Source organism: Aplidium turbinatum, chromosome 10 (genome assembly GCF_918807975.1).
Source record: "Aplidium turbinatum chromosome 10, kaAplTurb1.1, whole genome shotgun sequence".
In the NCBI taxonomy this organism is placed as follows: Eukaryota; Metazoa; Chordata; class Ascidiacea; order Aplousobranchia; family Polyclinidae; genus Aplidium; species Aplidium turbinatum.
Genome location: NC_137481.1, coordinates 11,918,150 through 11,939,920, shown reverse-complemented (window position 1 = coordinate 11,939,920; position 21,771 = coordinate 11,918,150). Strand labels below are relative to the sequence as shown.

General features: G+C 38.2%; 2 protein-coding genes across 2 annotated transcripts in view; one reads left to right on the top strand and one right to left on the bottom strand.

The window, feature by feature from the left end:
- LOC145778656 (uncharacterized) overlaps nucleotides 1–3,113 on the top strand; it is a 37,514-nt gene extending 34,401 nt beyond the window's left edge. Inside the window, exon 15 of the mRNA XM_082590192.1 lies at nucleotides 70–3,113. Within this exon, the coding sequence (XP_082446318.1) occupies nucleotides 70–1,860 (1,791 nt within the window). The 3' untranslated portion in view covers nucleotides 1,861–3,113. The remainder of the gene's footprint in view (nucleotides 1–69) is intronic.
- Nucleotides 3,114–3,676: 563 nt separating this feature from the next.
- On the bottom strand, nucleotides 3,677–21,228 carry LOC145778509 (cannabinoid receptor 2-like). The gene is made up of 6 exons (XM_082590004.1): nucleotides 20,791–21,228; nucleotides 17,305–17,527; nucleotides 16,576–16,799; nucleotides 12,330–12,459; nucleotides 11,280–11,415; nucleotides 3,677–5,183 (listed from the first exon to the last, which is right to left on the bottom strand). The coding sequence occupies exons 1-6, from the start codon at nucleotides 21,169–21,171 to the stop codon at nucleotides 4,964–4,966; spliced, it is 1,314 nt and encodes a 437-aa protein (XP_082446130.1). The 5' UTR covers nucleotides 21,172–21,228; the 3' UTR covers nucleotides 3,677–4,963.
- Between the last annotated feature and the right edge of the window lie 543 nt (nucleotides 21,229–21,771).

Below are 21,771 nucleotides of genomic sequence, written 5' to 3'. Positions count from 1 at the left end.
AGATTGCGGCTTAATCTTTTTTGTTGAAGCTGAGACAATTGATTGACCGTGCTGTTTATTTTACTGCAGGTCTTCAGAAAAGTGCTTGTGCTTGCCCTGAAAGAAAAAGGAGAGTATGGACCATCGCTTTTGCCATTGCTGCGAACGGATCAAGTGGAAATAGGCGAAGTAGTCGAACGTGTGCTCGAGCAAGAAGTCATTGCTCGGCAGCAGAGAAGATTGGCCAGAGAAGAGGAGCAGCGTAGAAAACGCGCTTTCAAGCAGGCTGTGCAGCAGAAAACCAAAGCCGCCCGAGCAACTCACCGAGCTGCAAGCAAGCTCGTGGCCAAATATAAACAAGAACGCCACGAGACCAAGGCTGAAGTTCAACAACCCACTGTCTCTAAAGCCGTGACCACCTCATCCACAATGTTTTCTCCTCCCAAGAAGAACACAACGATGCCCAGCATCCAAACTTCCAACAATCCTTACCACGTCCTGACCTCCGATAAGACGGAGAACGTCATGATCCGTTTGCAGAACGGGAAGATTTGCCAAGCTCTTAAGTTTTCCGACGGCCGTGTAGTGCCCATAGTGCGCATGGGAAACACGACGAAAGCAAGCACTTTCGAAAACCTGACGCAACGAACTGGCATCTTGAAGAAGCTGGGAAACAAAACACAGGCCCATCCTCACATATCGCTGACGTCTCGAAGAACCACTGGCGTTTCTATACTAAAACAACAACCGGCACCGAACAAGGATGCTTTCTCGAACGCCAAAAGTTTCACTACCCCATCTTCGTCCACCGGATTACAAGCACCAGGCGCTAAAGTAAATGTGGCAAATCCAGTCATGAACAGCGCGTCCAAGTTGCTGGCAAATAAGTTGGAGTCTGAGAAGCAACTTCAGCCAGCAGGTGCACCGGTTACTTCACAACCGGTCAAACTCGTGCAGCAGTCCAGACCGGTGATGTCGACTGGTAAGGCGGTGTTGTCCCCAACTGGTGTGTCTCAGCGCTTGACTCTTCCATCAGGTCAAGTTATAAACTTGCTTGTTAAGAACCAACCTGAGGCACCGGTGAAGACGGCTCCTGCCCAAAGCCTCGGAAAGATGTTCATAGATAATGTCGATAGCGATATGGAATCATCAATGGCTACATCGCACAATGTTGCGCCTGTGACCCCTTCCACTCATTCTATCGTCTTATCTCGTCCAGTGCACAATCTGTCATCAGAGGCCCACTCTCGTCCGGATGCCATTAGCTCAGGCTTTCCTGGTCAACAAATCAACAGCATCTCTTCAAGAAATGCTAAACCCCTTGGTGTTGTTGCTCCGATGCAAGTTAGACAGCCGAACCCGGTTAGCAATTTGGATGGAGTGAGACAAAATCCTATACAATATACGGTCACGCAAACCGGCATCAGATACCCAGCGACGCAACAAACCAATTTTATTGCTCCAGTTATGGCGACACCTGGCAGGCCAAGGTACCAAGAAGGCCAGCCTGTAATTGGCGCTCAAGAGCCGCCTGCAATCCATTATTCTGCTAATCAACAACAAAGTTACTTGGGAATGCAAAACTTAGCTTTAGTTTCACAACCTGTCTATCATCGGCAACAAACCGCTCAACCGATGCAGCTCGTCCCGACAATGATGGCCGCCGGCTCGGTGCCGCTTGTCCAACCAGTGCAGTATGTGCAAACCGTTCCCATTCCTGTACAAGCGCCCCTCTTGTTCGTCGCTCCCAACCAGACCCCTTTGCCGATCAGTGGCGTCGATTCAAGTCAGTATATGCGGTCAACGACCCAGACACCGGAAGCAATAACAACACAGGCCCCACACCAATCTGAGCAAGACATGTATTCCGCGGATAAATGATTCCTGGGTGAAGTCTTTGAAGTTGACAGACAATTTACCGTTTGCTATTGTTGATGCCTGACTTGCATTCCATTTGCCTTATGTAGCACATATTTTGTTAGGAACATAATGCTTTTGTATTGTTTGACAGCTCTATTAGATTCTGCTTTATAACATTGAAGCTACTTAAGCCTCACTAAGTGTGTTTTACATGCTACTGAGTAGTCCCCAGGCAACAATCAGCCGTTTTCTACATTTACTGTCTACTGTCATTTACTGTCTTTCATTGATTCAACTGTCTACAGACGTTGAATCAATGTAAAAAGCGGTTGATTGTTGGCTGGGTTGCAGCACGCCTCCCTGTTTCGTATATTCAGTCAATATGCATTTCTTCAATGTAGTTGCAAGCCAGACAAAAGCCCTATTCAATTACAGCTCGTTCAATCACAAACGTTTTCTCGTCCACAGCATTGTGAAGAAATAGAAATGATCCCAGCCAGCAAATCAGTCGTGTCAATGCCTGCAGACGTCGAATCAATGTAAAAAAGCAACTGAAATGCTGGCTGAGACATCCTGTGGATTGCAGCAGCGCTATACTTTGTTATTCCTTCGGCTGCTTCACTGACAAAATTCTTGTTTTTGTTATCACGCGCACCCCTCTGTCTGCGCAATTCTGTCGAAATCAGTTGTCTATCAATCGGTGGCAGTAATTTCATCAACTTACCTTAAAGTCACTCTCTCCATTTACCTTAAAGTAGCGTTAAAAATTCACTATCTATGAAAACTATTTTCCATAGACGTATTCAAATGAAACTTTAACTGCCGAAGCTGTTGCGCCATTGGTCAACTTAACAATGAATTTCTTGTGACGTCAATCGATTACATAAAAACATCTAAGACTCCCTACATGCAGGAAAGCGCCCTTGTGAGTTTGCTTGATTACGTTCTCTCACCAAGAAATCCTGCTTCTGTTTCATCACTCTCGTCACTTCAATGAAATGTTACTCAACTGGTCGAGTTTGTTTGCATCGTTTCAACGTTAAAGGGATAGGTTTGATAGCATCGTGGTTAGAGCTTGTCGTGGTTGCATTATTACTACCACGATTTGCTCACCTAACGTCCATTAAACCTTCGATGCTGTTTTCACACGCAGACTGCAGTTGCTTTCCTAGAAATTTTTTTGTTTCAAAACTTTGCGAATGTTTGTCAGTTGATACACACGTTTTGCCTGCAACTTGTTTTTTGGTCGTTTCAAAGTGATTAAAATAAATGTTCGACACTTGCGTTTTGTGTGTCTTTTACCTAACAAAAGAAAAGTATAATGTCCATTTAATAGCTTTGCGGCAAACGTTTTTTTCTCTACTGCAGAACACAATGTCAAAAAATTGATTGTTAGAAAAATTGTCACGGGGAGCGTAGGAAAACGCACTGGGTATTTACACGATTTTACCCCTTCCTGTCTGAGAAGCTGTTGCTGAAAGTCCAAACTTGGCGATCTGACACCACAATTGAAAGCACTATTCCTTCCGTTGTTTGTCTGCTTGTTTTCTGTTTACAACTTGAAAAACAAGTTAATAGCGTCTGTGTTGAAGAATTTATAGGTCGAAAAATTTGAGTTTTAAAAGATAAACATTAACAGGTTGCAGCAGGTTAACAAAAGTTGCGCTTGTCGCTATGATCAGCGTTTTTCGTACCTTCCCGTATTGTCTACTGTCACAACATAAAGTGCTGCTGTCTACAAGCTTAAAAGGTCATCTATTGTAGCCTACCACCTGGTAATCCCTGTTTTGGATCAACAACATCTGTAGCCACACGCATCATTTTAAGATTTGCCAGCTTGGAGTTTATGTTTCATATAGCCCTACACTGCGCGTATAATTGAACATTTGATATCATTGTAGGTACATAATGTATACTCCAACTTGTAAAAACTTAAAAGTGAAGCACGCGTACTTAAAAGTTTTTGAACTAGCAGAAAAATCCACCGCGTTTGCATCAGCTTTGCATTATGGGCCTGCTCTGTTGAAGCCTACTGCTATACCACTATTAGAGCTGCAGCTGCATTGTATTTGCCTCGACGATCTTATGTTTATTTGGTGAAAACATGACATAGGAATCGTTAAAATTGGAATACGCTTGTTGAAACAGCGAAAACATCGAAATACAAACACACACAAATGAAGTTTTAGCTCTAGTTGGTTTGCATGTGTCGATGAAGTTCATCTCAGGGCCACGGCATTGTCATACTATAAAACATTTCTCGACAACCTCTCTGTAGCACTACGTGCTTTCCTGGTAAGATGAACAATTGGACTATAGTTCTTGGGCATTGTACTTTTTATGTTTGCAGATGCAAAAATGCGCAAACAAGCAAGTTTTTAAAAAAGTTAATAAATAAGAACGAAAACTTTACACAACAACAAAGGCACGGCTAGGCCTAATGTTTGAATACAAGGCAGCTTAGGGTAAGCGCAGCATGTCCCAATCACAAATTCATATTACGACAATTAAAACTTGCAAACGTGTTTTATCGCAGTTAAACATGCTAATCCTAACCAGCTTCCATGAACTCTCTTCGAATAGACCTTCAATGTCAGGATTTCTATGAAGCCTAATCGGGGATGCCCAATGCTTGCAAAGGCCAATATATGGCGCGGATAGTTTAACCACAGATTCATATCGTTTAAACAAGTCTCAACAGTTATCCTAAAGATTTAACAATAAAAACAAACGAAGCGGTTAGTTGTTTTCATTTAAAGTTTTATCAATTCAAATCGAATGTTCTGGAAGCCTTGCGTAGAAGTTACTTGCTTCAAGCAACCTTGCACTCGCAGTTTTGTTGCCGTTGCCATTCAGAATTTTGCGATTTAAAAGCGGATGTCTTGAAGTATAATTATTTTGTTGCTTCCATCTTTTTATCTCACTCGTCTCATCAATAGCAAGTAGACGGTTTCACAAAAATACTGTTCAACTTGGAAGATACCCAACCTTCGAGTTGAGAAACAGTCGTTTACAGTAATACGACATCTCACAATGGCCGGTACTCGATTTTAACTACCATCTAGCCTACTTGGAGATCGTAAGGTTTAGCCTACCATTTTAAAAACTTGATTAAATTGTAAAGTTACGGTTTGACAGCAGTTGAAACTGTCATGGAGTTGGAAGATGGTGTACAGCTGAAAGATATTTCACTGTTGAAAGACCTTGTTGATGCGAGTCGAGATCTGGAGTAAATAGTCGATTTGCCACTTCCTATTGCAGATTTGTCTTTCAACTTTTCGACACGTTTTCGACCAGCGCTGCGTTTGAACGAACGATCCATAGATGTGTTGTTTGCCCAGTACCTGGCGAAAGCACAAATTGTAAATGTCAGTTAATTGTGACGATAAAAAAGCACGCAGGCTTAAAAGGTAGTCCCATACTTGATTCAAGTGTTAGGTATAAGAAGATAACTAAGCCTTCGGCACTAAGAAGAGTAGGGTGACCAGTTCCTTTCTCTAGGTGAGCGGTGTTTTTAACAACCAGCTTAGCCGGGAGTCGAACCAGGTTTGCATAATAGGAAAGCCAACGCCTTATCCGTTGCGCCATCCCACCGCTACGTAGGCTTACATACCTCAAAAAGTGACAAGCAAAGCAGGTTAAAAGGGGGGTCCCATACTTGATTCAAGTGTCGGGTATGAGAAGATAAGGTTCTCATTGTACTAAGCCTTCGGCACTAAGGAGAGTAGGGTGGCCAGTTCCTTTCTCTCGGCCGCCTTTACTTCAGCAACTACGCCCACCCAATTTATTACACCCTGGGTAAAGCAGGTTACGTAAACACTAAACATATTTTGATAGCAGTGGTTACATTAATTTACTTGTTGATCGTAGGCTATCATTAGTTTTTGGCAAAAGGCCCAGTTTTGCGCCTGGATCGCCTCAAAAAGTAAATTTTAAAAAACTTACTTTTTATTTGTGTTTATCACAGCACTGATTGATTATTATTATTGTTTATTATCAATATTCATTTTTAAATGGCCAATCAAAAATATTATCAATCTTATATTAGCACGTTATTTGGTTTTGTGATAAACGTCAATGTGATAAAATCTGAGTTGGCTTACACATCCTCATTGATCAAAGTTTGCTCTTTTGGTGTAGGTCAACCGTTGGCAAAGTATTATTCACGCATCAACAACTGCTACTGTGTCAATTTTACTCGTTTAGAAGACAATTGAACCATCCACCAATGGCTACAGATTATGTTGAAAAGAATAATGACATGAGGATAAGTTACAGGTGAAGAGATTGCTGAGGCAAACTATTCCGGTCAATCACGATTCTAGATTCTAAAAGAACTGCATGAAACCTAAAACTTCTCTCACAGAAAGGACAACATCAAAATCACTCCGCCTCTGATGGCACAAAATCAAAGCAACAAGGCCACAAGGTCATGCATTTGCGTAAGGAGATTAATGTGGTCTGCAATCACAGTCACCACTATTTCACGATGCAATTAATCAGATGCCACACACTTCCTGAATTTTGTTGATTTTCTGTATCCTGATTTATTCCCTATAATCACTTCACTTCTCTGTGCATCTCTCCTTGTAGCAACCTCACTCGTGATGTTTATTTTACGTAAGTGGACGTAACATAGCGTATGTGTTATTATGGTAGCCCAATGATCTAAAAGCTTGCTCAGCTCCAAAACATCTTTCATGTTGGCAACATTGGCGTAGCATCGCCGTCTGCCACTACTGGACTTTTGAATAAAAAACCGCTCCTTTTTGAATCATCATTTCCTCAATAGTAGGGTACCGTAGGTGTTTTTGACAGTTCTTTACAATAGCCTACTTATAAAACTTGCCAATTTACAAGGTAACTGAAGGCTTCGTAAACAAAATACATTAGGCCTAATTGGCGAACTTATAATGCAGTGGTAGCCTATATAGAGGTTTGTATACTTGTACGGTAGTTGCATTTTTTGTGAAATTTGTGTTCTTAGGCTGATAGTTTATTCTCATAGACAATTCTAGGGCAAGCTTCAAAACAAATACGGTGTTGAAAGTCATATAAACAACATTTGGTTAGCGGAAAATAAGAAAGAGCGGTCAAAAATTAGATGACTCGTCAAAATAACGCATGACACCGGGGAAACCATAGCTGGGTTCAGGGAAATTGTGAGGGATCCAGAATTATGGAGAACGATGAGTCATGGAGTGATATTTCATATCTGCGAGATTTCGCATCTCTTCTTTGATCAACATGACGTCAATTAAATTGCGAGTTCAATGTTCAATTAGACTTATTTTTTGCCGCCCTGAACGCCCCTTCCGCCCTTAAATATGTCCACAATATTAAATGGGTAGTTACGCCATTGGTTAGCAACACACATCTTTTGTGGTTTGTCCAAACACAATTAAGCAAAAAATCTACAAAAATTGTGTTTCTTTAACAAAATGTAGGCTGCAATCAGCAGGCCCATAGTTTCGCTGAAATTTTTTGTGAAAAGTGAGTGGGTTCATTTGATAGCCAACTTCCGGCACATGAGAAGAATAAACAGGAAGTTTTGTAGAGCGTTGTTGTTTGCAACAATGGTTGCAAGCTGCAAACGATATCTAAAAGGCAGCTGCAATAAAGCCACCTGAATCATGCCAGATAATGATTTTGAGCTGACAACATCAAGTTAACCTTTGTAACTTAATGTACACACTAGTTAGAGAAAGGCTACCGTAAGTCTAAATATTTAGGTTACTTTATAACCCAATATCTACAGTATAACGTTCAACAACTGCAACAAAACGATAAAAACAATACAACCATATAGAACAACATATACTTCAAACTATAAAAAAACTACAATTCATTACAACAGTCACCGCTTATTAAGTCCACGGTTAACAGGCCCACTCGCTTATTAAACTTAACTTTGGTCCGATTCGGAATTACTGAATGTATAGGAGTGACAGAGATGAGGACTGCTGTATTGATTGTTTGCTGAAAATAGCCTGTGTTATAAAATTAAAAGATGTATCGCTTTTTATGATTTCTTATTGTTGTAAATTTCCAGTTATTCTGGACAATATTTGAGCATAAAACAGTGTAATTTAATCGGTTAATTGAAACTAAAGTCTATAATTATGGCTTTACGTTTACTATATGCCATAATATTGCCGGGGAATTATTCCATCCTCTAGATGCCGCTGAAAAAGGGCAATCCTGAAATGCGTTACTCAAGCGCATATTCCGAGAGCCAAACCAGCGCCGTGTGATCTTGAGTTGGTCGCTCAATCACTGAGCTAACGGGGCGGAAGTTTATAAAGAAGGAGAAACTGATCCTAAATAAAAGACGATTTCCAAGACATTCACACGTGCACTTTCTTCTTTGTTCACGATATACCTTCTGTTGTGGATAAGCTCGATGAGAAACTCCTTGAATTGCTCAACACTGAATAGCCTACTGTTACCTAAGTCACGTATCCCATGGTGATGCTGCTCACTGTTCACGTATTTTGTGCAGCAACAAACGGATGCTGATGACGTATCTCCAGACCGCTGTGATTGCGTCAATGTATTGCTCTTTGTCCCATTCAAATTGTTTTGTTTACATTTCAATCACTTTTTCTACTGCATCGTTTCAACGTGCACCATCATTGAATCTACTTAAGGTTGTCTTTGTAGACAGTCTCTTCGTAAAGGAACTTACGACAATCTGACGCGTTTTGAGAACAAAATAAAGATATTAATCACGTTGTGTGGTCTCATAACCGGCGTCCCATTGACAAATTGCATCAATATGACAAAAGGAATGATTGTACAGACAAGACATTACACCATTCACGTGAGCCGTCTCAATTCATCTGAACAAGTGTTGTACAGTATGTCGTATTGTCACACAAGCCTTTCCTGGATAAGAAGCAATAACATCACGTAAATAAAGCAACAATGGAATTACCAGACCCATTGAAAGTTCTTTGTCAACTTGCAACATACAGACACATCAGCGGATTGCAATATTCCTTTAGTGTGTTTGTGGAAAGACGTCAATTCGAAAGTGATGTAAGCAGTTTGTAAACTCTTGGCATCAGCAAAGTTGTTTCATTATATAAACTCCTTCTACTGTTTACCAAAACTTTTCTATAAAACTTCAAGAAGCTAAAGCATGGTTATCGCCATCCACTGAACAAACATTTAAAAAAAAATATGCCGTTATAAGAGATGCACTCTTGGATTTCGATTTTGCAAGCCGTATTGAAGAATGGGAATAGCTATTGAAATATACATATGCATGAAGTCGAGTATGAGGTGTATTCAGTGTATTGAAAAACCTGGACGCTTGCTTTGGGTTGAATACATCAGTGTATGACTGCGCATCGAATTACCACTCCAGAGCAGGCTTGCCAGATTGGCCCTTTTGGGGCCAAATTTGTGAAATTTGGCCCTTTTTAGAGGTAGTTGGCCCCCAAAAAAATTGTTTGGCCCCTTGGCCCTTTGTTTTCAATATTTGGCTCTTTTTGGAAGCAGTTGGCACATACTATCAAACCAGCTATTTAAATAAATGTCTTTCGGAAATTGAGACTGAAAAGTGTTATTACGATTTTTTAGACAGTGTTTAGCTGACAATGTTTATGCCAAAGCCAAAGATTCGAGTGGAAACACTGTCGAAGATGAAGATTTGGAATTGTTCTTGTAGATTAGAATGTACGGTAGACTGTGTTGTTGTAATGTTGTAACGTTATTGACGTTGTTAACGTTATTATGTTTTATTAGCAACGTTATTAACATTATTGAACAATTTGGCTCTTTTTTACCCAGTTTGGCCCTTTTTTCGACATAATTTGGCTCTTTTTCTCAAAAGCTGTCTGACAACCCTGCTCCAGAGTAACAAAATGTGGAGCCTCTCAGCTTTTAAGATAGCTTACGGAAATTGATATAACGGCAGACCAGAATCAAAAAGCATAGAAGAAATTTATTGCATAATGACTGCATTTACCTCTATCAATTATGTAACAAAAGTTATCATGTTTGTGTTGATTTATGGATATTTTTCATTTCCTGTGATGTAAACCTTTGCCTAGCTGAAGCACCTAAAGCAGGATACGAATCATTCCACGCAAGAGCTAAATGACGCTTATATGGCTTGTGAAACTTTCTGAAGCCGTGAAGCGAATCACACAAGTCAGGTTTACAAAAACTGACTATCTAATGCACTGGTTCTCAATCTTTTTCAGCACGGGGTCAAATTCAAAATCCTAAATTTTGTAATGGGCCGTAACAAAAGAAATGCAATTGTGAAACTTAATTTTGGCTTTAACTTTTAATAAGTTTCCCTAAATAAGAGGTAATATCGAAAGATGCAGTACGCAAAAGTTAGTTAAAATGATGATTTGTCAATAGGTTGTGATATTTGGATTTAATTCCAACCATTTTGCTGAAAAGTGTTTCACACACGTAAGTTGTGTTGAACTAAATACAAAGGTAGTTTTCAATGCATTAACTATCAGGTTAGGATACTTTATCTCAGGGACTCGACTTCAAAAGTGAAGTAGATGATCACATTTGAATACTTGTGTCAGCTTCACATCTGACTGCAAATCTAGCACCTCGCTGAAAATCACTAGAGGTGATGGCTGCGTCTTTTGTCATAGGTGTTGCAAATATTTTCATCAGCGGCAGCAAAGAATTCATACCGTTGATGCGACTTCCAAATTCATCAATCATGTCGCAAAAGCTTAGAGTACTTTCGAATAATCCGTTAACTTGGTGCTCTGGCTTAACCATGATATGGCTTAATAATGATATTAGCTTAGTGGAACACGTAATGGTGCCACATCACAGGGGTAAAATTATCCTCTTCACACCGTCTATAATAACGAGTTCATGAAGATTTTGATTCTTCCCTAATCCCTATCATGGAAGGACGCGCATGTGATGCAATTGAACACAGCTTTGACAGATCAAAATGTGTTCCTTAAAGCTTTTAATGATATTCACGAAACATACGCCCCTTTGTTATGCCGTGAATGGAACGCAAAGTGAGAAATTGCTCGCAATGTTAAAGTTTATCGTAACTCCCCTGATACACACAGCCATGACTTGTATTCTCGCTATTTTGGGCAGTTGTTTTAACACAAATAATATTTTTTTACTGTATCGTTGAGGGGCCTCAGGAAGAGTGGTTGAGGGCCGCATGCGGCCCAATGGGCTACGGTAAGGAATTACTGATCTAATGTCATTTAGGTTTTCAATGGCTTTCAGAACTCGACTTTTTATAAACAAAATAGCCTAGACTTTTCATTTTAGGGCCAATGTCCGTCGTGTCAAAATTGGTAGTGACCAAATATTGGTCACCGAGATCGAATCTAAACTTTTTGTTTCAAACAAAATGGGTTTTGTTTCAAACAAAATGTTTCAAACAAATGGGATTTATGCTAACGTGTCGACCTATTTTCACTCACCCACTATCAAGCCCACCAAAAACACAGGGTAGAGCAACTCGCTTTACAGTGTCTCGCATCCGTGGCAACCGAATTGAGTAGATGATCGGGTTCAGAAAGGAATTGATCACAGAAGGAACCAAAGCAAAGTCAAAAACTGCAACAATGCAACATAGTTTCTTTGAAGGTTATTTTTATCTGATATGACTTATGCTTTGTACTGACAAACAAAACCACAAAAATTGCATAGCTATGAAAAGTGCTGCCTATTTTTTTTTTATTCAAAACATTTAATGTTGAATGTCACCAAGCGTTGCTATGTTGCCTAAATATTTTGTACATTGATCAATTGATTTGGCGTTTCCTGTTGAATTAATAACTCACTAAGGGCTAGTTTCTCATCCGATTAGACTAGAAAGTGTTCGTTAGTTCGAAAGCAAAGTACTCGAAACAGTTTTGCATTGGTTGAAATTAATTGGAGTTTTGACGAAATGGTCGTCTCGAACTAAAGTGATAAATTAGGCAACCAAAGCCATGTATCACATTACGATTAATTTGCTGCACATTGCAGCAGAAGTTTAAAACATGTTTGCTGAAGTTTATTGTGTCAACATGGAATATTTGAAGATAGATAAAAGCATCGTAATTTTTCTATTGTCAGGTCTACCATTTACATCGACTTGTAAATTAAAGACAATGTAACCCAAACAACAAACTAGATTTTTGCAAGTCAGCAGCTGTCATCAATGCTAGCAACACGCTTAACTTGGTAAGTGCCATAAAAGGTTAGCCCACTTACCTTCTCTAATCTCCATTGAGCATGTACATGATAGCAACACATAATAAATAATTAAGTTGTATAGTTACGTTGATAAGATAAGACTAAGTTATTCTGTAACAATATTATGCTCATGTAGACTTCGTGCATGAACAAATAGAATCAACAAATGCTATATAAAATTAACATAAAATTTTGACGCTTCGGTTGTATGCAAATTGGCAGCCAACTTAGGGAACAAAATACTAACAGTAAACAACTTTCGCCAAATTCAGCCTCTATCTAAAACTTACCTGTAGTCAATTGTGCTGCTGGATAAGTTATAACAACATCAACCACGAACAGAACCACCACTGGTAACCAACAGATAACGAAGCTGCCAATGGTGATCAAGAGAGTCTTTACCAACTGCATTTCTCTTCCCTGCATGACATGAAAACACGATATAAAGAATGCAATAGTTTTGTGAAGAAACGTTTGTCAGTCTTCTGCAGAACGTACCCCCCAGACAGCAAAATCCCTTATTTGTACAATGCACGACGTTGAATCAATGTAAAAAGGACGGATTTCGCTGCCTGGGACGATACTGAAGTGGGCAGCCGACACATGTATGAAGCCTGAGAATCTAAAAGCTGAGATGGTCAACAATGATGCGATGCCATACCTTAGAATTTAGACAGGGCCTTTGGTAGAAGTTTTATATGGGGATGCGTTTTCTCCAAAAATAAAAACGACTCATGTTTAAACTTGATTAGACTACTGATACAGAAAACATTATCCCAAAAATAGGCTTTTCTAAATAGGATGTATTGCTTGCAAGCTATCGTATCGTCCTCTTAAGCTCCAGTTAATGTAGTCTATTTCTTCTATAGCCCTGGCCTAGACTATATTTTTCTCTACGCTATCTTCCACGTTTATCCCCTGGCTAAAAATACCAAATCCGAATGGTTAAATAAAAACTTACGTACCAACATAGTTCATAAATAACCTGTTGAACATTATTATTTTGTGACTCGCAAGATGATAAAATTTGTTCGGTATAACAAAGTTGCCTTCAACTTTACAATGCGGTAAACCATCGTTTTATAGCCTTCGTCATAACTTAAGTCGGCTACAGTATTTCTAACCCAAAAAATACCTTTAGATTTTAAAATATCAAAGTTTTTTGTCATCGATGTATGGAAACTTTCAACATTTTTATTCATACAATTTAACACCATTTTATTAAAAAAAACCTAGCCGCTTCTTACAAACGAAATCATGCGCAACGCAGAATCTCAATTTGTTTCAACGCGAAAGGCGTTGAAAAGTGCAAGATGCGACAAAAAGAATTCAAATGAAGAGTGGGTTTGGAAGCGTTGAGTCAGTTAGTTCAAGCCTATGCATGCAATTGACAAAAAAACAGAAAACAGAGTTACACAAATGCAGTAGCTAAAATATTGCCATGATCTTTATGTGCTACTAAACAGCGACTCTGTTTGGAGTCTGGACGTATAGTTACCTGGAAAGCGTAAGCAATTGTACAATACGCAAATCACCAACTGACCAAGCTACATGCTGCTGAAAGATTTGCTATTTCAGCAATTCTCTTCCAATGATGATTCCGAATCTTGGTAACAAGACACCGCGTTGGTACCTCACAGAGCACTTAACTGCTTATGTATTATTTCTTTTCAATAACATGTTAGACCTAGGCTACATGTAATGCACAAAATATGTGCATCATTATGGAAATTGGCCCACATAAAGGATTTTTGAGCAATTTCTTCTAAAAGTCTTTCGAACATTTTCATGCAAACTAAGCCATCAGAATAAAATCAGTTTTTTTAAGAAAAATGTTAGAGGTTTCAGTTTGACATCACGTTTTAAAAATTATCATGCACTATAACTACCTGTGTTTCTGACTGTGCGGTATTTCCACGCTGAAACAGATACAAGCATTTTAAAGCCTCTTATACTGACAAGGATTCGTATGGGTTATGTCAGTTTGTTCGGTCGTGTTAAAAAGCTTGAAGGAAAAACAAATTGCGATAATTTGAACGCAATTAAATTTCTAACACTGCAATTGGGATCAGTGAAAAAAAGGTTAAAGGTCATCAAAGTTCGAAACAAACCACTGCAGCTGATCATACATCTGGCGACTCAAACACTTTCAAAATGCCAAATTTCTTTTTTACAAGTTTTTAAGCGCCTCTAGAACAAAAGCAAGGTATCGCGTTTTGAGAAGCCACTATTAACACCGAAGCGTTTTTATCGCTTCAGTTGGTAAATTGTTTTTAATTGAAGCTGAATTGCAATGAAAATTGTATTAGGTCTTATAATCCTGCTTTGATGCATTCGATAAATTCACCAGTTGCTAAATTATCCTATGAATGAAAACTTAGAGGTCAAGCTTCCTTTCAGCTGCTTTGAATATTTAAGTAGCCATGTTATTCAAACAAGTTGAACATTGACACACTAAATTGATAAAATATGATAGAAAATTATTTAATTTATAGATGATGTTTCAATTCTACACAGCGGATGCAATGCAGAACCACAAAATTCCATACTTCTATTCATGTTCAATGCAACATACTTTCAAATGCCACAAGAGTTTTGTGTCAACCAAATGTCAGACATGTCAAGGGATATGGAAACAGAAAATCGCAGAACAACACCATAATCCACTCACTGATCTGATGGGCTGTAAGTTTCTCGATGTTAAAATAAGCTTACCACAAACGTGCAAAATTGACTTTCATAAGTTTTATTTTTGCTTGACTTCTCCACACCCATTACGACTTTCTTCTTTCAAAAATTGAAATCCACCTTACAACATGCTGATACAGATGGTCACAGACTAAATCAATCGCCAAAGCAAAAACTATAAGCAATGCAGGTGACATATGTGGGTATACGGTTGGTTTTTAGTCTTTGAGTAAATCCAGTCCCAAATTATTATATTTTAAAGACTTTTCTTGTCTAAATCAAAATGATTTATTTTCAATATCCAAACATTGACAAGTAAAAATAGGTAATGAAAAAGTTCCACAAAGCCATCGCACTTGTATCAATTTAGAACGAGCGTGCTTCCCCAGCTCTTAGATATTTTGCAAATAAAATCAAAAATCGTTTTAGCGATGACACCTTGATGCTGTGGTAATGCAAGTTTCTATTTATTGGTTATTTAAAAAAACTATGAGATCATTCCGCAAAGTTTCCGAGACATCTTGGTTGAGAGATTTCTAATTTAGTCCCAAAGTTCCAACTCGAGCCGTTGGGTACCTTTCGCAACAGGCGGCAGACGCTCCTTTCCAATTGGTGTAATAACTTGTTTTTGAAACAGGCAACGGAAATGGGCTTTTAATAGAACGGTCATGTACAGCCATATTTAGGTTAAAATAGTTTTTAAATGTCTATATATGTATAGGTCGCACTCGCTTGGGTGACAAAGTTCACAATTTCCTTCTCAACATTTACTGACGCTGAATCAATGTAAAAAAAAATTGTAAGCTAAGGTAACATTTGTGGAATTCATCAATAAATCCAAGATGAAAACAAACATTTTCTGAAATTCTTTAAATGTACTGGCATCATCGTTGCATAAAACACTTTGTAACATGCTCAGCAACTAATCTAGGAGGGGGCACTTGGTTACATCCTCCACAAAACGCAAACAAACATGCAATTTTTCCCAGTCTTTCCAACATTTTTTGCTTGCTTAATCACATTTCATTTCCCGACTTACGGCATAGTTATGCGCCTTTTACTTCAGCTGTGGGGATGAAAGGTAGAAAACTTTTGTGCTTCTCGATAACTACAGTATTAGTATTACAAAAATACAATATTCCGAAGTAAACACATTGCTAACTCCTTTAGTTAACTAAAATTAATTTAGTCCAGTGTTAATAAAGGTATGAAGTCAAATGTGCCTTGTACATGATTTTCTAAGGAAAAAATAGGAGAGGTTGTCAGATGGATTATTAAAAGTTCCTTGAAAGCATAAGCAAAACTTCGTCAAAGCAAGTCATTAAAATCATTCTGTGGTCATGAAAAAATGATTTGAAACTTATTTTCAAGCTTAACCAAACTCTGTAACTGAAATCTAGTTTTTCGTTTCATAAAGTTGAAAAATACAACGCGTTTATCTCCAACGAGGCCACAAAGCCACCAAATAAGCAGAACGCGATCAAAGATAAACTTTTTAAAACTTTTTGGAGGCAGTCTTACGGCACCATACGAAATCGTCTGCTTTTTAGGACATAAGTTTTACATTGTTCACTTCTCATTGTTTTACATTGTTCGTTTGTCTTACTGTGTTGAAACTCTGGTGCCCCCAAATGTTTTTCCACACCAGCTACTGGTCACAATAAAAACATATTTCGTCAATATTAAAGTAATTAAAAAAAGCCTAGTGTTGTTTTTTCAATGGTTCCAGTCACTACTATGGTTCCAGCCACTACTACTGCTTTAGTCCAGACCTTATCATTTTTTTGCTTGTCATGTTTATAAGGTGTATAATGTTTACGATATTACGATGTCCTCAAGCATTCTTACCTTTGATTTGGAGTCTCCACTAGAGCTGCTGCCTCTATGTGCAAAAGTTTTCCTTTTTACCACTCGAAACAACGCAACATAGAAAGCGACCATGGCGGCAATAGAAATGGTGAAGTAAACGACTCCAGAGAGGATGTAAGATTTGGAAAAGGGCACAAAGGATTGCGAGCATTGGGTGGTACACGACGCGTTGCCAAATTCACTTCGCTTACACACGCACATACCTGGAAATGCTTTATTTTAAAGTTGTGGTACTTTAGTTCAGGTTGCTTAAAGCCCGTTTTTGTATGTTGTTGACAAAAGTACTGCAGATTGCGAAATGTTAGTAGGCCTTATTGGGAGCTCCGGTGGTCACGGTTCTACTGTCTTTCCCCACCGCGGAGTATCAGTGTATGTTTGGACTACACTGAGAAGCTACATTACTACTGTAGAGAGTAGCTTAGACCAAATAATCGACATCTAGCATTTTGTTGGAGGAACATCCGGATTCTTTTAAAAATAAAATACTACGTTGATTGGTTACACGCATACATTCATACGTTACAGGTTACATCATTCGCAGGTAACGGAAATTAGCTACGACAAATTGACAAATTGTTTTAAGTGACATTATATGGCTATGCAAAACTTTTTTTTAAAGAAAAGGTTATGATATCATATCATCCGCGCAACACAACATTACTTAAAAAGAAAAAAAAACAAACAAAAAACTTAATTTGCAAGACGTACCGTCATTGGCACAGCAGTGCTGAGTAGAGCAAGACCATCCCAACAATGGAGCGACCAAAAACAGGCCAAAGGAAACTAGCCAAGACAAAAGAATTAGAAATATTATAATTTTTCTCGTGAGCATTCTTTCGTAATCCGCATGATGGGCTATGCGGAGATACCGGTCAATTGAAACCAATAGCAAACTGTTGATTGATACAATGAATGTCACCACTGCCATGCCCTGAAAGATAAAATAATGTTTGTGGTTTTGTGTTGCACACTAATCATTGATTTATTGACTTTTCAAAGAAGTGATTTGAAAACTGAAGCAAACGCTTCCAATTTCGAAAGCATGGTCGTTTTCGTAGAAGGGTCAAAAGTTTAAAAGATATTCGAAACTACCAGGAATAACCAATCAAGGCTTTGTCAGTCCGAGGATAAACATTCAAAAATCAACTACATGATTAAGAGGTTTCGATTTTCAAAATCTGCAAGCAATTTTTGCAATGAACAAATCTTCCATTTTCATTAATTCCACCCAAGGACGTAGTCACGGGGGAGGGGGCTTAGGGGGCAATCGCCCTCCAAATTTTTTCTCCCAATAAGCATATTTTAATACCATTTTAATTTATGTCAAGTGACGTTGGCCCTCCTCCTAACAGTTGCTTTTGCTTCCTTAAAATGTTCTTTCTAGCTACGTCACCGATTCCACCTAAGATTTTGTTTATGCGCATTAATTTACAATGGTTACATTCTAACAACTGCATTTTAATGGTAGTTAACCAAGTTTGTTATAGCCTAGGCCTAAAATCATGTTATAACTAAATTGTTTTTTTCAACGCCAAAAGTAATGGAACTGGAAAGGGGCAAAGTAATTTTGTTTTCAAAAATCAAAAGCCTTTGTAGACTTGGGATTCGTGGACAAAACTTCTAAATCACGATCGGTTTGTAAAAAGTACAACTATTTTATAACATTAAATACATTAAATAACAAACATTAAATAACATGACACGTTCTACTGGTGCAAACTAAGCTAAACTAATCGCAAGAGGTATAAGGTGTTAACTTAGTTTGCAAATAGTTTAACTTAGTTGGCACCAACAGAACTCAGCCGTTTATCATGTTATTTAATTAACAAAACACTTGACGAACAGCGTCATTCAGTTTTTAGTATTAACAAACATTTTTAAGTACCGTACGTGAAAACTTTCACAGAAGCAAACACAAACGTTTATAGGCTGATTTACAGTAAGTCAAAATTTAACACAACTCGTTTGACTCTTTGAATCCAACCATAGTTCACATAAAAACATACATACGTGTGTTTATTTCTTATGCTATTGTCAAGTCAACAAGCACGCATCACAACCTACACAAAGTATGCCTTACAGAAATGAGGATTCCTAAATTGTTTTTGGATTTTCGGTCAAATCATAGCCTACTGTGTTTAGAAATATTATTTCATTCAGTTTTTTATTTTTTTTTATTTCTGACCATCACAGCATAAACAGTAGCCTACAAGTCAACATAGCAAAGGTATACAAAAAGGGTAACTTACATTAGATTTGCCAACTAACAAAACTATAGAAATCAATAGGCTTACAGCTTAGTTTGACTTAGAAAGTTTGTATAGTGTCCTGTGAGTGAGCTGATACAAAATGTAACCTACGAAATTTAGAATGTTCCCTAGTTTTAAGAATAGAATGACGTATTTTTAAAGTAAACTCGGATGTCTTTTGGCTACTCTCATTCCACTCGTGGTACCAGCATTACAATGGGCAGTCTCCTAAAATAGAACTAGAGACAATATTTTACAAACATAAAAGGCTTCAGAAAAAGTTGTTTCCACATGAGTGGGACAACACCGACAAGATCAATGCGCTTATCACGAGACAGGCCTGGTTACGCCTCAACCGTCTCCGTACGACGTAGAGCTTGTTCGCTCTCACGTGAATGAATGGAGAAAGGCATCTTTTTCTTTTCGTGAATGTGGTGCTGAAGAACAGACCGCAGACAACATCATCAAAGATCACGCCACCTACAACCACCAAATGGAACTAAGAGTTTTAACTTACGATACGTGCAGACAACTTTCTCGTCAAAAAAAGGAAGCATTCGCAGCCTCTTTCCCCTCAGCATATGCTTACACTCACTTGGCTTAGTTAACAAATTAATTAGCCTACGGTAGTAGGTTACTTGAAAGGCAAACTTGCTCTATCGTAGGCTATCCCACAAACAACCTAAAATACCTTTCATGGAAGATTATCTGTCTAGAACAGAATATTTGCAGGAAAGCATAAATTTCACTTTGGAGTAGTTCTAACAATGTAAATTTAGTGTCATTGAGTTGCTTTGGTAGACTACTAAGCTAATTGTATTTAGAGTTATATTGCTTGATACAAGAGTCATTTTACACTCTGAGGGTTGGATGCACCAACAAAGGATCTTTTAAGTGACTGATTACGTCGTCTGATTAGTTAATAAAGAATCAGTTTAATGTTTATTTGTGGATCTGTAATCTGTAATTTTGATCAGCGGATTAACATTGGTGCATCAAGAAAAATTTAGTCCGCAAAATAGGCTGCTTTAATGGTTAATTTGTGTAATAATTGAATGACCCATTGTTGGTGTCTAAGCCTTAGACGTTTAAATGATGCAAACAACAAGACAAGAAATTTGATTGGTCCAGTCTCCACATTGATCGCACACAATCTCAAGATATTCAAGACTGTAACATAAACTCGTAGTTCCGCTGATTGGCAGAAGCATGTTTCGTCAGCTATTATCTGAATTGGCAGCAGAAGACAGGTTGAAGAAAATATGATCCCTTGCTTGTTTTTACATGCATGTTATTTGGGGTTCATTTTAAGGTCATAAGCCATAACTGACTTACGCAGAAATAAAAGTATCAGCCTACTGCCAAGAAACATAACGCAAAGCCGTAATCCTACTGTAGAAGTAGACCAATGTGGACGTTATTTGAAATACACTGCTTGGTGTGTAATTTGATCCAGTTAACTAATCTAACCTATCAAACTGACTAGTAATGACAATGATCCAGTTGGTGTATGTTATATGCGTATAGGCAGGGGCAGATCTAGCAAATAGCCTTATGGAGAAAGAGGGATTTTTATAAAACACGATAATGTGTAGATCTACAATTAAACCGAACTTTCAAATACGCCAAAAATAAAATTATTTTCATGTTTTTAGGAGGAGAGAGGAAGCAGTCGTCTTCCCATGGATTCGCCACTGTGCGTAGGCTGTGCGTGGGTGGTTTGCATATTAGCTCATACTTTGTTTCATAAAACCGGCATAAAGCCATTTTCATTTTAAAACCCAAAAAAGTTAAAAAAAAATTAAATTGCGTGATTAATGAGAAAAACATGCATGAAGACTTGGATATAAAACAGGTACTACATGGAGAAGAAGTTTAATACAAAGGTAAAAAAATCAACTTTTTCAGTTGGCCAAGCAATATGACAAAATACTAAACAAAATACCTTTAGCACAATTCTGGATAAAGGTGATGTACCAACTGGAACGAATATAGCTAATACAACCTCCACTCCAGTCAATAAATCAGCTGCAGCAAGGCTTGCTAAAAACCAGTATGGTGGCTTTCTCAAACTCCTTGGACCTTTGATAATAGCTACCAGTATCACAAGGTTTTCCAAAACAGTCAGAATGGATATAACGCAAGCTACTGCTTCTGCTAAAGTCACTTTCCTGTCTTCGCTTGAATTACACATATGCTGTTCAGCAAAATGAAGAGAGTGATTGTCGTTGATGGCGATGCTTTGAATTGCAATCTTGGAAGCCCATTCCGTAGAAGTTTGCAGATCATCAACGTCTTTCGTCACAATATTTGCGATATAATCCATAATGCAATAAAATTTATCGAAGAACAATTTGCCACTATAAACGTTTAGAGAAACATTCGAAAGATTATGTGCTGTAATTTAATAGATGTTAACGTATTTCCTAGGCTGAGTAATCGAGTACAACAGATTATTTTTTTAACCCTCTTCAACTTTGGTTGGTTTAAATATTTATCCTTAGACTGACAAAGCCTTTGATAGGTTATACCTGGCAGTTTCGCATAATTGTAGAAGCTTTACACCACTGATGCAGGGCCAGTTAACGAGATTGTCAGAATAAAGTTTACCCTTGTTTTTGAGTGTTCTTGTCTGTGAGTTAATTCGTCCATTCGGTGCCGCTGAACGGAAAGAAGTCTTGAAATGCGTTGCTCAAGAGAGCCGAAACAGCATCGCGTGATCTCGAGGTTTCTTCATGTACAAAGTTTGGTGCTTAACCACTGAGCTAATGGGGCGAAACTAAGTTGCACGGAGCTATCCCACACCATTGCGGTTTTCCCAAAACATTGTAAGGTAGCCCGTAGCCGGTTAAATTAAATGTCATTTTAGCTATATTTTTTTAATTAATCAAATAACATCTCAAATATTGTTTTTTCGTTATGATGG

Bases quoted from the DNA above. Each gene is read 5' to 3' on its own strand.
- LOC145778509 (XM_082590004.1), bottom strand. From the start codon at position 21,171: ATGGATTATATCGCAAATATTGTGACGAAAGACGTTGATGATCTGCAA. The intron at 16,800-17,304 runs GTACGTCTTGCA...AAGCATTTCCAG, and splicing joins GCACTGCTGTGCCAATGACG to GTATGTGCGTGTGTAAGCGA. The intron at 11,416-12,329 runs GTAAGTTTTAGA...GCATTGTTGCAG, and splicing joins AGCAGCACAATTGACTACAG to TTTTTGACTTTGCTTTGGTT.